At 43.2% G+C, this 13,283-nt stretch overlaps 3 protein-coding genes across 3 annotated transcripts; 1 reads left to right on the top strand and 2 right to left on the bottom strand.

The window, feature by feature from the left end:
• The first annotated feature begins 913 nt into the window (after positions 1-913).
• Positions 914-6,386, top strand: LOC133891783 (probable protein S-acyltransferase 22). The gene is made up of 9 exons (XM_062332532.1): positions 914-1,316; positions 1,409-1,522; positions 2,985-3,371; positions 3,450-3,518; positions 3,600-3,671; positions 3,909-4,037; positions 4,159-4,239; positions 4,699-4,881; positions 5,221-6,386. Exons 1-9 carry the CDS (start codon positions 1,275-1,277, stop codon positions 5,998-6,000), a joined length of 1,857 nt encoding a protein of 618 aa, XP_062188516.1. The 5' UTR covers positions 914-1,274; the 3' UTR covers positions 6,001-6,386.
• A 2,131-nt stretch (positions 6,387-8,517) lies between these two features.
• Positions 8,518-10,255, bottom strand: LOC133890012 (uncharacterized). Its single transcript, XM_062330445.1, has one exon. It carries the CDS (start codon positions 9,966-9,968, stop codon positions 8,973-8,975), a length of 996 nt encoding a protein of 331 aa, XP_062186429.1. The 5' UTR covers positions 9,969-10,255; the 3' UTR covers positions 8,518-8,972.
• Positions 10,256-12,101: 1,846 nt separating this feature from the next.
• On the bottom strand, positions 12,102-13,035 carry LOC133890124 (uncharacterized). The gene is made up of 2 exons (XM_062330571.1): positions 12,762-13,035; positions 12,102-12,317 (listed from the first exon to the last, which is right to left on the bottom strand). Exons 1-2 carry the CDS (start codon positions 13,033-13,035, stop codon positions 12,238-12,240), a joined length of 354 nt encoding a protein of 117 aa, XP_062186555.1. The 3' UTR covers positions 12,102-12,237.
• Positions 13,036-13,283: the final 248 nt, after the last annotated feature.

Here is a 13,283-nt window from a genome sequence, read left to right as displayed (position 1 = left end):
GGGAGTCTCGATGCGTATGCATTACATACCTGCAATCCACGCCAGTACAGGGGCGAGCTCCAATCCACACCACGACGGCAGAGCTCCAACGGCAGTATGGAGGGTGGTCACGAGCTAGCCGCTCACGACGCATGGGCTGTGATGCGGTGCTAATGGAGATCACCGGCGGCAAGCATGGGGGTGCTTCATTCGACCGGTTGTCCTTGCTGGAGAGAGGAAAATTGGACCAAGATGTGGAGGTGGGGCGTCGGCTTCGTGTGCGGTGCCGGGATTTGCTGGCGAAAGCTTCGTGTGCGGCAGCGAGATCTACGGTTGACGACTTCCTATGCGGCTGCAGCGGTGGGAAAATGAGCGTGAGCGAGAGAGGGAAGGAGTTACAGAAGAGATGAGGGCTAAGTGAGCGAGTTAAGCCACGTCGGATTCGAGTTAGCACATCAAAATTGGGATAGATTATCTTGTGTCTATAGATATATAGGACATTGATTAAATCTTTATTTTCTAACAATATTATATATATATATATATATATAGTAATTAATGTGACACTCTAATTTAACAAATGAGATATCCAGATTTTTGGTATATTAATTTGAGATATCATCATTTTTATTCTGAGTCCGTTATAGATGCAAAATTAAATGATATTTGGGATCGTTCTTGCCCGATTGTTAGAGTTAGAGAGTAAAGATATTTGGTTTTAGAGTTGAGGGAACACAATTATACGGAGGCAATAGATCATGAACCAAAGATAGATTTTTTCCAACTACAAAATTCTCAAGGCGTATCCCAGGACCATGGATGACAAGGGGTTAAACAAACCGGTTGTCACTGGTCCCCACACTGAAGCCAGGCAGGCAGCCCTGCTCCTGCCACAGTTCACGTGAGCGCCCAAGCAAACGGAACCAGCCAAAGCCCAAACGAAACGAAACCCGTTCGCGGCTTGCTTGCCATTCCCACGTAAATCTGTACAGTGCAAGCGCTGCATTTAATGCTCTCCAACCTTTGGTGTCCCTCCCAAACGCCCCCCCCCCCCCACCGTCGCCTCTGCCCGCAGATGCGGTTGCGACCGCAGCGGCGAGATCGAGTCCATGCCACGGGCTTTGGTGTCTGCCCTGCTTGAGTTCTTGATTCTGGGAAGGCTCGCCTCGTTCTCCTCGCATTGATCGCGTCCTTTGGTGGGAGGAGTAGAGCAGGCAGAAAAGAGGGTTCTTCCTTTTGTTTCTTGGCTTCTTCAGTCCTTTCTGGGTTGTTGATTTCTTGGAAGTGGTGTGGCGATGAGGCGGCATGGGTGGCAGCTCCCGTACCACCCTCTCCAGGTCTGTCCTTCCTGAAATTCTGCGTCTTTTCTTCCTGGATGGCTTTCTTCCTTGCCTGTGATTACTGACGATTCGACGTTTTTTTTTTGCAGGTGGTGGCCGTGTCTGTGTTCTTGGCGCTGGCTTTCGCGTTCTACGTGTTCTTCGCCCCCTTCGTTGGGAGGAAGGTGTTCCAGTACGTGGTCATGGGACTCTACACTCCTCTGGTAAGGTTCTTGCTTTCATGTTGAGTTGAGCGAATGCCTTGTGTTTTGCTAGTTTGGGAATTGGGACCTTTTGATCCCCATCTAGGTGCTGCCTGATGGGGTCATTAGTGGTTGCTGGAACTAGGTAAGTTGCCAAATTTAGTGGCCTAATCTTGAAATGTGTTGTTTAGCACTCTTGCATATTTGGTAGGATTTCTATACTTTTTTGCTTGTTGGAAGGTGATGCAAGTTGTAACTTTAGGCTAATCTGGGCATTTCTAGTGTCATCATGTGGCATGCCTAACTCAGGAAGTCATTGTCTGGTTTGTTCAACAGCTCTGCTTCAGTATTCATGGTTGGTTGAATTTTGCTTGTGTCACAAGGTTAAGAACAGTATAGGCGTATTTTGTATGTGCAGCAGCCAGTGGGGAAAATGTAATATCAGAGCCTAGTATGAGTCGTGCATATTACACTTTTGTTGCTTCTTCATTTCAGTCCAGTTCAGTGCTACTGTCTTTGGGTTGTGTACCATTACATATGTTTGGTAGGATTTTATAACTTAGTTTACTGGAGAGTGACACGACATAAGTAGTACTTATTATTACACTAACATTGGTCGTTTCTTACTGGTCCTGACCTTCTGATACCATGGCATCGCTTTGGTGCTGTCTGGTTGGCTTGTTGCTGTAATGATGCCAACTCGTGAAAGACAGTTCTGCGAAATGGGTTATATTGTCCCTTACAGATTGGTTATTCTGGATTATTCCTGGCTTCACATCATCATACCTAACTTATTTGGAAGCTTTCTTTGCTTTTAAGAAAAAAAATGTACTTATGCTGTAATGAGTACGTAATGCTGTGAAATAGTGCCTTTTGTTCTTCTGACAGATTTATTGTCGCTTATTATGCATGTATTGGCATGCTCTCCACTGCTTCATGATTAACCATGTGTAGTTAGTTAGTTACAGTCAATATCTCAATCATATTTCTCAGATGTCACATGTCTGAAGTCATGAACTCTGCAGAGATGGAACACCATGAAAATTCGCAAAGCAATGATTTTAGAGTTTCTGGATGAAACATTATATGCTCTGAAATATCACATTTGGGTTTGCAAAACTGAAAATCTATTGTAATAGTGGAAAGGAATACATCATGACTTAAACACAATTTGCTCATCATGGAGTTTAAATTTCTTAGGCAAACTTTATTCCAAGTTCACAACTACACTTACCCGCAAAAAAAAGTTCGCAACTACACTTTTTTCTTCTTCTACATATGAATCTAAGTTTATTGTAAGGCAATTTATCATGACTAAATGGTGATCTGACATTCTGACTATTTCATCATGCTGTGCGCCTTTGTCGAAAAAACAATGCAATTTAGCAAAACCCAGTTATGAAAATTTACTTATCAGTGTTATGGTCGATATATCTATTTACTTAACGCCTTTGTGACAAAAGTGTGTAATTTGGCTTCTCAGGTTTCATGTGTCTTCTTTCTATACATCTGGTGCGCTGCAGCAGACCCAGCAGACCCAGGGGTCTTCAAATCAAAGAAGTATCTGAGCTTGTATGGAAGTGGCAAGCACAAGCATATGAAGGAATCCAGAAAAGGTGTTCCAGATGCTAGGTCACAACTAGAGGGAATTGAAGAAAAGCAAGAACACGAGGTTGCAGCTGCTAGTGAGAGTTCAATGACTCAACACAAGGACAATAATTCATCTTGCTGCAGTGCAACCTCCTCTGCATTTCTCCTTATGTTCTACCCGCTCTCTTTTGTTTTCTCCTGCTGCCAATCACATGAATGGTCCTCTGAGCAGCAAGCCAGTGAGGAAGGGATGTTTTTCTGCAGCCTATGTGAAGTTCAGGTATGTTTCTTGTATTTGTGTTGAGGCATGTTTTTCTGCTCGCAGTTAATTCGTAGTCTGATATTTTTTTTTTGGTAGGTGTTGAAGTACAGTAAGCATTGCAGAGTTTGTGACAAATGTGTTGATGGTTTTGATCATCACTGCAGGGTAACGTACTCCTTAACAATTCTCTTCTTATTTCAATCAGTGAGTATATAATAACTCCCATGTTTTCCTCAATATCAACAGTGGCTCAACAATTGTATTGGAAAAAGAAACTATAGGAGGTTTTTTATTCTGATGTCTACTGCCCTTTTCTTGGTAAGCTCATGTTCTCCTATCATGCTCTAATAGATTGTATTGATAGAAGTGCTACAGAATACTTTTACCATAGAGTATTATGTTAAGCGTGTTCCCAGTATCAGCTAAATTCTAGAAAAAGTCAATTCATATGCATCTGGGTTTGGTCATCGTTATTGTGGAGAGCATTTTATTCCTGGTCCTTTTCATCCTAGTTGACCATTGACAGGTCTGCATGATTTGTGCAATTTGGGCCAGCTTATCCTACAATCAGCAATTGGAGTATTGGTGCTAGTGCTATGCTTTGTTGAGCGGAAGGAATTCTCTATGCAAATTGTCTCAAAGTTAGGAAGCAGCTTCTCTGTAGTGCCTTTCGTTATTTTGGTGGTATGTTTTGTGGTCCTGCTTGTTTCTAATATTGACTACTTCAAACATTATTGAATTAGCGGTCTCTTTTCATCAATATTTCTCGAGATAATGCTCAAAATGTTGATCTTTGTTCACACAGGCATCATGTACCATCCTAGCCATGGTTGCTTCACTGCCAATTGCCCAACTTCTCTTTTTCCACATTCTTCTGATAAAGAAGGCAAGTTCTGATACATTTCCCTTTTGTGTAATTCTATTGATTATCAGCTACTGCAGTATCACTCTTGTAAAAAAAAGGGTACCATCCTAGAGGCACATAACTATTCTAGCTTTAACCAACAATATCAGAATATTTTTTGGATAATGCAAACTTGGGTACTGTGCTTGGTATGCACTGTGAATACTGACATCATACATTTACATATTGAACAAACATTTTTATATCACTAGTAAGATTACTTTCACCAATTCACCATGAAGTTTCTTTTAGTACCACTTTGAACCATTTTTTAAAGAGTTATTTAAACAATAAACTGTGGAATGGAAAGTGATAATGGACCGAGTACTGAGTTTCTACTGAATAAGTAACTATATGCAGATAGTTTGTGAATCGTTATATTGTAGCCTTTGTTGGTTGTGTGAAATTGAGTCTAAACATCATGATGTCAACCTTATACAGGGAATCAGTACGTATGACTACATCATGGCCCTGAGAGAGCAAGACCAAGAAGATGCTAGTGGGCAGCAGAGTCCAGAGATGTCTCGTGTAAGCTCTTACACTGGACTCAGCAGTGCTAGTTCCTTTGGTGCACTCCGTCGTGGTTCATGGTGCACTCCTCCAAGGCTGTTTCTTGAAGATCAGGTGAGTAACTTACATCCTTAAGCTTCATGAATCATTAAACAGATAGTGTAGCTTCCAAAGTGAAGCTATGTCTGAATAGCAAATTATAGACTGATGACCTGGGTAGTTATGCCTATGAGTCGAAGTTAAATAAGTCACTTTTCTAACACCCATGCTAACTGCAAGTACATGTTGGACCTGTTGAACTTGCACTTCTAACTGATACCAAATGCACACTTAGGCCTCATCATGAGCTGTGCCCATATTAACAAAAGAGATGTACGATCCTTTTTCCATTTTGGCATTTGCCCGTTAACTCATAAGTCATAACTGACATGAAGTTACTGAACCTCTTTCCAGTTCGATGTTATTCCATCAGAGGCTGGCTCTTCGCATAATTCTGCTACCAAGAGAAAAGAAGAGGAAGTAAGGAGGAAGAAGGGCTCAAGGGCGGTGAAAATAAGTCCATGGGCATTGGCTCGTCTCAACGCAGAAGAAGTTTCTAGAGTTGCTGCAGAGGCACGGAAGAAGTCCAAAGTTTTAGTGCCTATCAGAAAAGATGAGTATTCGCGAGGCCATGAAACAGATAGTAGCTATGGAGGAATGAGCAGTGGTAGGATTGATCTAGGCCCCGATAGCAAGAGGAGAACAAACAGAAGAGGAAGACAGCTCAGTGATCTCTCTCTCAAACCTGTTGCGAAGATATCTACAGATGCTATCGATAGTACAGGCAGTGACATGGCCCCTGAAGCACTGTCCAATTTGGCACCGTTGCAACTCGAGGCACGGAGTGCTTTTCATCCAAGTAGAACTGCATCCTCTGCTAACGTTGGCGGGTCATCTCCAGATAGCAGTTTGGACTCGCCTGATCTGCACCTGTACCGAGTCTCAGCTTTCTCCTCATCTGGAGCTGAAGACTTGCAACTGACAGCTCTCACTGCCCCAGGAAGCACTCCACAGCAAGGGATTGAGCTGTCGAGATCGACCAGTGATGGGTATGAAGCATCAGGGGGTGAAGACAGTGATCGCATTCCATCACGGATAGTTCATCGCTCGTCGAACTGGGCAAGCATCATCATCAACTCTGACCAGAGTGCATCCTCATCTGGCATCCTTGTGCCAAAGAACAGATTGTCCTGACTTCAAACTAAGTCCATGTTCGACTTCAGTTCAATGAAGATTGTAAATGATCAGCTGAGAACTGGGGAGCTCAATATCCCTTGTTTGTTGTCGGTGCCAAATCTTGTCATGGCGATGGTTGGATACTGAGCAGATCGTTATTATTTTTTTTGTAGTTTTTAAATTGCTAGGTAGGCAAGGCAAAGATATTTGGACCCAGGCGCTTATAATTTTGCTGTTCAGACGACAATGAACTGATTTATTAGAAGTGATACCTTCGGTCTCTCGGATCAATGCCTGATTGTCTTGGTTGGTGATTGTTCTTGAGGTTGACTTGTCGGCTCCGATCATGTGTTGTGTGTGATGAAAACAATGGCATGTGTATACTGCAGTCGGCGACTAGACGTTCATGGAGTAGTTCTCTTTTGACTACTCTAAGTACTTTGATTAAGCCACATGAGCCGACATATTGTTTCAAATATATTCATCTGAAACACATGAGCCGACATATTGTTAAGTACCTGATGACCGCCCTAAGTACTTTGATTAAGCCACACGTACACAACCAAGTCAAAATTGTCCCAGTACTAGATCTGAGACTAAAATTGGTGAGTGACGGCACGTGAGCACGATGAATGTCAAAAGTCCAATATTCTGTTAGTGAAAAATATACTTGGTAGTACCTGATGTTATGATCCTCGAATTATTAGAGAATAAACATCAACCAGAAGTATAGTGAGACGACATTGGCTATTAGGAGAGGGGTTAGATTATAATTTAAGGAGACTTAGAATATTAGTGAGACTTAAATTAATTCTTTTTGCTTGATTATAAAAAGTGGCAGCCATTTGCCTTAGGCATAACTCTAACAACTTGACTAACAAACTCTAGATAAGGTAAGAGCCTAACAAACCAATAGAGATACTAACTAATCTATCCTAACCTCCCTTATTTTATGCTACAGTGCTGCACCATGACGGTATCCTTTGGCAGCTCCATCGACTGCGATCTCATCTGTTCCCACGCAAATCCACCAGCCAAGAAGCCTGGCACCGCCGATCTCCGCTCGAAACGGCCCTCACGAGCCGCACCACACTCCAATCCACATCGAAGAGGATTGTCGCCGCTGGGAGGGTTGTCGTTGGTGAGGGAGCTGTTGTACTAGATATGGCAGCCACCTGCTGAGCTAACTCGCCAAATTGCTTCTGCATGTCTGCTACCAGTTTGGCTAGGGCCTCCACGGCCTGGGAGCTAGCACCCTCTTCGGCGTTGGAACCTGATTCTATTACCAAATTGATAGAACCTGATTACCGCAGAGAATTAGATTAATTTTTTTTTCTTGATTACAAAGGGTGCCTTATATAGGCCTAGCTCTAACATCTTGACTAACAAACACTAGATAGGATAAGAGCCTAACAAACCAATATATATACTGACTAATCTATCCTAACCTCCGCGATCTCGTGCTACATTGCCGTGATTACTTTTCATGTGCCATTGTGTGATTGGCCAGATTCAGTTCCAGAAAGCAACATAACAGAATACCGTGAGGTCTGAAGTATTCGGAGGTTCCATGGTGAGAACCTCCCTTCTTTCTAGATCAAAATTACCAAATATTTCTTCTTGCCTCAGTTCAGTGAAATAGCGTGATCAAGGTTAAGTTTTTTCTTTTATGATTTTCTTTTGTCAGGAAAACAAATACTAAAAAAAAAGAGAACATTCAAATGTTTGGTATATCAGTATTTGATCAGTGAAACAAATACTAAAAAATAGTGAAATTTCAAATGTTTGCTATATTAATTACAGTTAAATTGGAGCAAATTGTAGCTTATTGTCGGTGCCAAACATCAACTGACGCTGAGAGACACAAGACTGAATCTTGCTCCACTTTGTTGTCTGTCAAACACTTGACAGAGTAAAATACTCGAATTATTCATTGAACATTACAAGTTCGGTCTTGGGGATAACGCATAGCCAATAACTTAAGGAAGTCAATGGATTGTTTTCATGTATGAGGAAGGGGAAAAAAAAAGAATTCATCTGTCTTATAGAAAGTATGGATTATCAGTTCAAGTCCTGCCTCGAGAAAGCGTAGTGCTCAAAGAAGTTAAAAGGAAAAAACAAAAGATGCTTCAAATGCAAAATTCTAAGCTTCAGAGTTGAGAAAGTCTTCACCAGCGCACACTACGCAAAGAAAAGAACACTCTCAACAAGGTCACTTATCTACATATGCAAAGATGACTTGTAGCTGCTAACGACTTTCAGCATCTGTTGCCAGGAAAAAGAATACACCATACGTTGTCCATTGCAAGAACTCTTTCCAGAGAGTAGGGTATAATGCCAGTAATCTGAACTAGGCCTATCAGACTTTCGCATAAAGAGAATACAAGAAAATAAACATGAAACTCAAATTGAGCACAGCGTTTAGCAGGGTTGGCAGTATTTTGCCAACAAACATCATCCACAACACAAACTTGAATCACTGAAAATGAAAATTTGGCTCAAATGATACTTCAAGAATCAAGTATTAGAATCGTTCTACAAGAATCAAGTATTAGAATCGTTAGTATTTCCTCGGTAACAGAAAATGTTTCATTCAGTATAACCAAAAAGTTGTAAGGCGACAAATATTCAACAACAATCAAATTGATACACTAGTTACATCATTTTGAAAGAATGCTACACATATCGCCAGCTATCGAATCGCCACCAAAACTCAGGTCTGATTAAGAACACACCCGCATGACAGAACTCCCTCTCATCTTCTCTTACACAACCTCCATTACATGAACACGGAGGATCCCAAATGGCTGCAAAAAATGCTCCTTTCACAACGTTAATCGATAAGGCATACACAAAAAGTGTATAGTCATGGCGCCGCAACCACCAATACCATAGGTCGATCCACGCAAAGCCTGACCATGGCCATCTCACTTATTACCCCATGACAATATGAGCAGATACACCTGTGAGAAACAAACCAATCTTCTTCATCACCTGACAGCATCTGAATTGCCAGCCACCATCATCTCAAGCTCCTCAACCGAGCCACCCTCCTCGTCCAAGAAGTTCAAGTTCGATGACCGGCAAGTGAAGTAGAACACTGCACTCATCATCGAATCAATCAGCATCACGAACGAGTACATGAGGACAAGCAATGGCCCCTCCCAGAGCCGCGACGACCCATCGCCATAGCTAAGTGTCTTCACCCTGTGTTCAAACAGCCCCTCGACGAAAGCGAGGCCTATGGTGGATCCAAGAAAGATGAACAGCCCGACATGGGTTTGGCCGCGCATCAGCTCCACCGACCGGCGCAGCGCATTGACCCCGGCCACGTCCTCAAGAACGGCAATGACGCCGCCAAGGTTGCACACTATGATGGTGTGCGCGTACACCACGGAGTAGGCAAGAACTGTGAAGAGGCCGGCGCAGACGACAATGTCAGGCGGGTAGAGCATGGCCTTGAGCGTGGAGCAGGCGGTGACGAGGAGGGCAAGGAAGGCAACGAGGCCGGCGACGACGGCGGCGCACCCGAGCGCGTACGTAGCGGCGAGGCGCGGCCACGCACGGCGCGCGAGAAGGGTGATGTCGGCCGCGGGGAGGGGTTTCCCGGCGTACACTGCCGCGACGGCGTAGGCCACGGCAGCGCGGGCGGCGAGGAGGAGCGTGAGGAGAGCCGGGAACGACACGACGGCGGACACGAGCGTGGCGGCGAAGTGGTGCGCCAGCTGCCTGACGAAATGCGTGAGCGGGAGCCCCGACGCCGCGGCGGCGACGAGGAGCCTCCGCGCGAGCGGCAGCACGACGGCCCCGTCCAGGGCCGCCGCGGACAGGAGGAGGCACCCGGACGCCGGGCAGAGCAGCAGGAACAGGACGGACGTGAACGCGTGCGGGTCCGCGCGCAGCACGCGCACCGTCTCCCGCAGGATCTCCAGCGCGTTCATCGGCGGCAGCCGCACCCCTCCTCCCCCACCCCGCGGATGCGCCATCCTCCCCGCCGCCTCTTCTTGCACTTCTTGGATTCGCAGCCTCGCCTCTGCCGCACCAAGACCCCGGCGCCGCCGCCGCTGGCTCGACGGTCAGATCCGAGATAGTATCCCAGAGACACGACGTCCGTGCCCAATGCGGTGCTCCACGACGGAGACTGGGGTCGAGGAGGTGGGATCTTGAGGGATGGGAATGGCGTGGGAACTGGGAAGAGGAGAAGTTTCTTTGGAGCAGAGATCGAGGGGGGCTTTTGTGAAGGGAGACGACGACGAGAGCGTCGTCGGGGCGGGGGAAGGGTGGCACTACCGACAGTTTATTGGTGAGTATGACAGGTGGGTTCGCAAGGGGAGTAGTTTGCTTCTGTGTTACTGACATGTGGGGTCCGAGGAAACTAAGCACAGTGAAGAAGCTTCCGCGCGCGCGCCTGCCTATCGTTTTGGGGGTCAGGTGTGATGGGTTCTGACTTAGGAGCCATGGTCCGTTCATATATGATTTCTTTTTTCAAGTAACAATTACATGTGAAATTAATATAAGATATCATAATTTAAAAAAGTAAAGTAATATAGTCTAATAATAAAGAGATTTGTATATCAAACTTCAAAAACACATGTACATGGTTGCTAAAAAAGCACAATCACCATTAATTCTTTAATTCGTGGGCAGTAGATTGAAAGTAATTTTGGAAGGAAGATTGTGATTAACTTTATACGGTAACCGTTTGAGTAACTCGGTGGACAGTGAAGATCGTTGGAATCTGTCATAATTTATTTATTTTATAAGAGTATTGATATTGATAAAAAAATTATGTCATCCTCCATTATTATTGCGAGTTACGAGAATCTTTTTAGCCTTCATCTCTGCTTGTCTATTATAGAAGTTCCAATTTCACCGAATGTATTCTAGTTGTTTTTGTCATAGTTCTTCTAATGATCGACCCAAACTAGCCTGAGATAGACTGGGACTACGTCGCAGCAAATCGTAACAAAAATGTGATCCCAGATTCTTCTTAGTTTAACAAAAGAGCTTATTGATATGTTAGATTATTAGGTGCCATTTGAAGCTATTACCATATTTTACGGAAAATGAAAGAGATGCAGTTGTAACAGTAGGAAGAAGAATTGAAACAGGTCAAAACTCAAAACACCTCAAACGGAAGAAACAAAAGCATCGACAGATTCGGGCCTACGTACTCAAACGATTATCTAGTAGCATATGAAAAAGAGGACAAAACTAAAGTTACAAAAATAAGCCGTCTTCCCATCATCAATAAGAGAAGCCCCAAATGGGGGAAAAAAAACAGAAGAGTCAGCTTCACGACGAAGCAAAGGTTTATTCTTTATGACTTGGGAAATGAACTGCCAAGATGCTTATCTACCTTGCTCAAGTCTCCTTTTATGGAGGATTTTTTTTTGACAAGTATAAATACAGTAACATTGTTATCTCAATATGCTTTCCTTGGTCAGTTCACTTTGCGAAACACTCTCATCAGGTTTAGCACAGTACCAATATATCCAACTATCCATGTGTGATTTTTTTTTTTGACAGGAATGCTTTCCTTTCTCAATTCCAGGACACGTTCGAGGTACATGGCAATCTATAATCTACAATCTACATGGAGTTTTGGATTCAAAGCATCATCTTTTGTTGTCAGATATACATTACACGAAGAATCACACAACCGTCCTGTCAATTTGTAGAAGATTAAGGATACAGAGATTGAGTCAGAGTCACCAAATGCAGATATACTGATCTACGCACAGCTATAACAAATTCAAGGTGGAAATCTCAAGCAAGCGATCACCACAAAAAAAAAAAACCGACGCCAAGCTATCTAGACAGCATTCTGGGTAACAAAATTAGATCATTTCTAACTATATTCTCTTTATTTCGTTCCGATTCACTTTCTCATTCTCATTCCCTTTATTTTCTCTCATCTCCAACACTTCCCTTCGAGAAAAATCACGAAAGTAAAGGAGAGAGAATCCTTCGTGACGAGAACCGTGAAGAAAAACTATTGAGACGCTGAAGGAAACGAAAATCCTTTTATGACGGGATTTTCGTCTCCGAAAGAAAATGGTTGGGCATGGTCTTATTGCTATGTTGCCAAGTCAATCCATGCATGGATACTGCACCGTGGCAGGAGATAAAATTCATCTACATTTTGACTGTTAACACTGACAAGAGATCATTTTATAGCTCCATTCCCTGGCTCGAGTAATTGTCGTTTGTCATTCACCTTACCGCCTCACGCCTTCACGGAAACACAATTACCTAATAATCTGGGATGGATGAGAAGGTGTACCCTGGTGCTCCTCTCCATGAATAGTAAGCAACTTGAGTGTCGTAATAGCCTGCAAAACAGAGTAACAGTCACAGGTTAAAGGCACACAACCATTCCTGTCAAACGGGACATCATTTCGAAGATGTTCTGAGGTGTGAAAACTAGAACAACACACATTCTTCCACCTGCACATTGTGATGAACTGAGATACTACACTATAAGAGCAGCCAAATTTTCTTTACGTCATTGGCAGAAAATTTCAATTGAAAATGCCCACTATCTGTGGTAACTACAAATAAACCAATTAAATGACTCTTAAAACACATTCTAGTTAAGACATTACTGCTGACAGAGAGGACATAGACCTAAACCACCAGGAAAAATAAAAGAACTTTCCTGAAAGTCAGGACTGCTTCATTGTTAACAAAAAGCAGTCGTGTTTGCTTCACTGTTAACAAAAGACAGATATTGATATCAAAATACAGAGTAACTAGAATGGTTTATGGTGACATACCGGGAAGAAAAGCAAGAATACCCTGGAATAAGAGACCATATGCCAGAGAACCATCAACCTCCATGTGATTTGAGAATATAAAATATGAAAGGGAGAGAAGTGAAATTCCAATGGGGAGAAAATTTGCTAGTGTAATTGACTTCCATGGAAGTTTCCTTTGCGGTTTTGGAGCGTAAATGAACTGAAGGTCAACAACATTCGCTTCATTAACATTGCCACCATTCTTATTCTCCGTAGGAAGAGGTGAATACTGAACATTGCGTCTCGTTGGCATAATATACAATCTGCATCAGAAACAATTTCATAAATGTAACACTAGCAGTGCACCCTAATAAAGATACAATACTGCAAAAGTACAAGCAATATGCAACATTCCATAACAAAAAGAATGGTCCAGTCTTTCTTGAAAGAAAAAAGAATAATGAATGATCCAGTAAATGGTTGAAACAACTGCTATTAGGTCAGATCGCACAATGGAGCAAATATAGTCCAGTGTAGAAATTTGTGAATCTTGACCAGTCC

The sequence above is a fragment of the Phragmites australis genome, chromosome 14 (assembly GCF_958298935.1).
Source record: "Phragmites australis chromosome 14, lpPhrAust1.1, whole genome shotgun sequence".
NCBI classification, from domain to species: domain Eukaryota; kingdom Viridiplantae; phylum Streptophyta; class Magnoliopsida; order Poales; family Poaceae; genus Phragmites; species Phragmites australis.
Note: the sequence above shows the minus strand (reverse complement) of the source record. Positions and strands in the feature narration are given on the sequence as shown.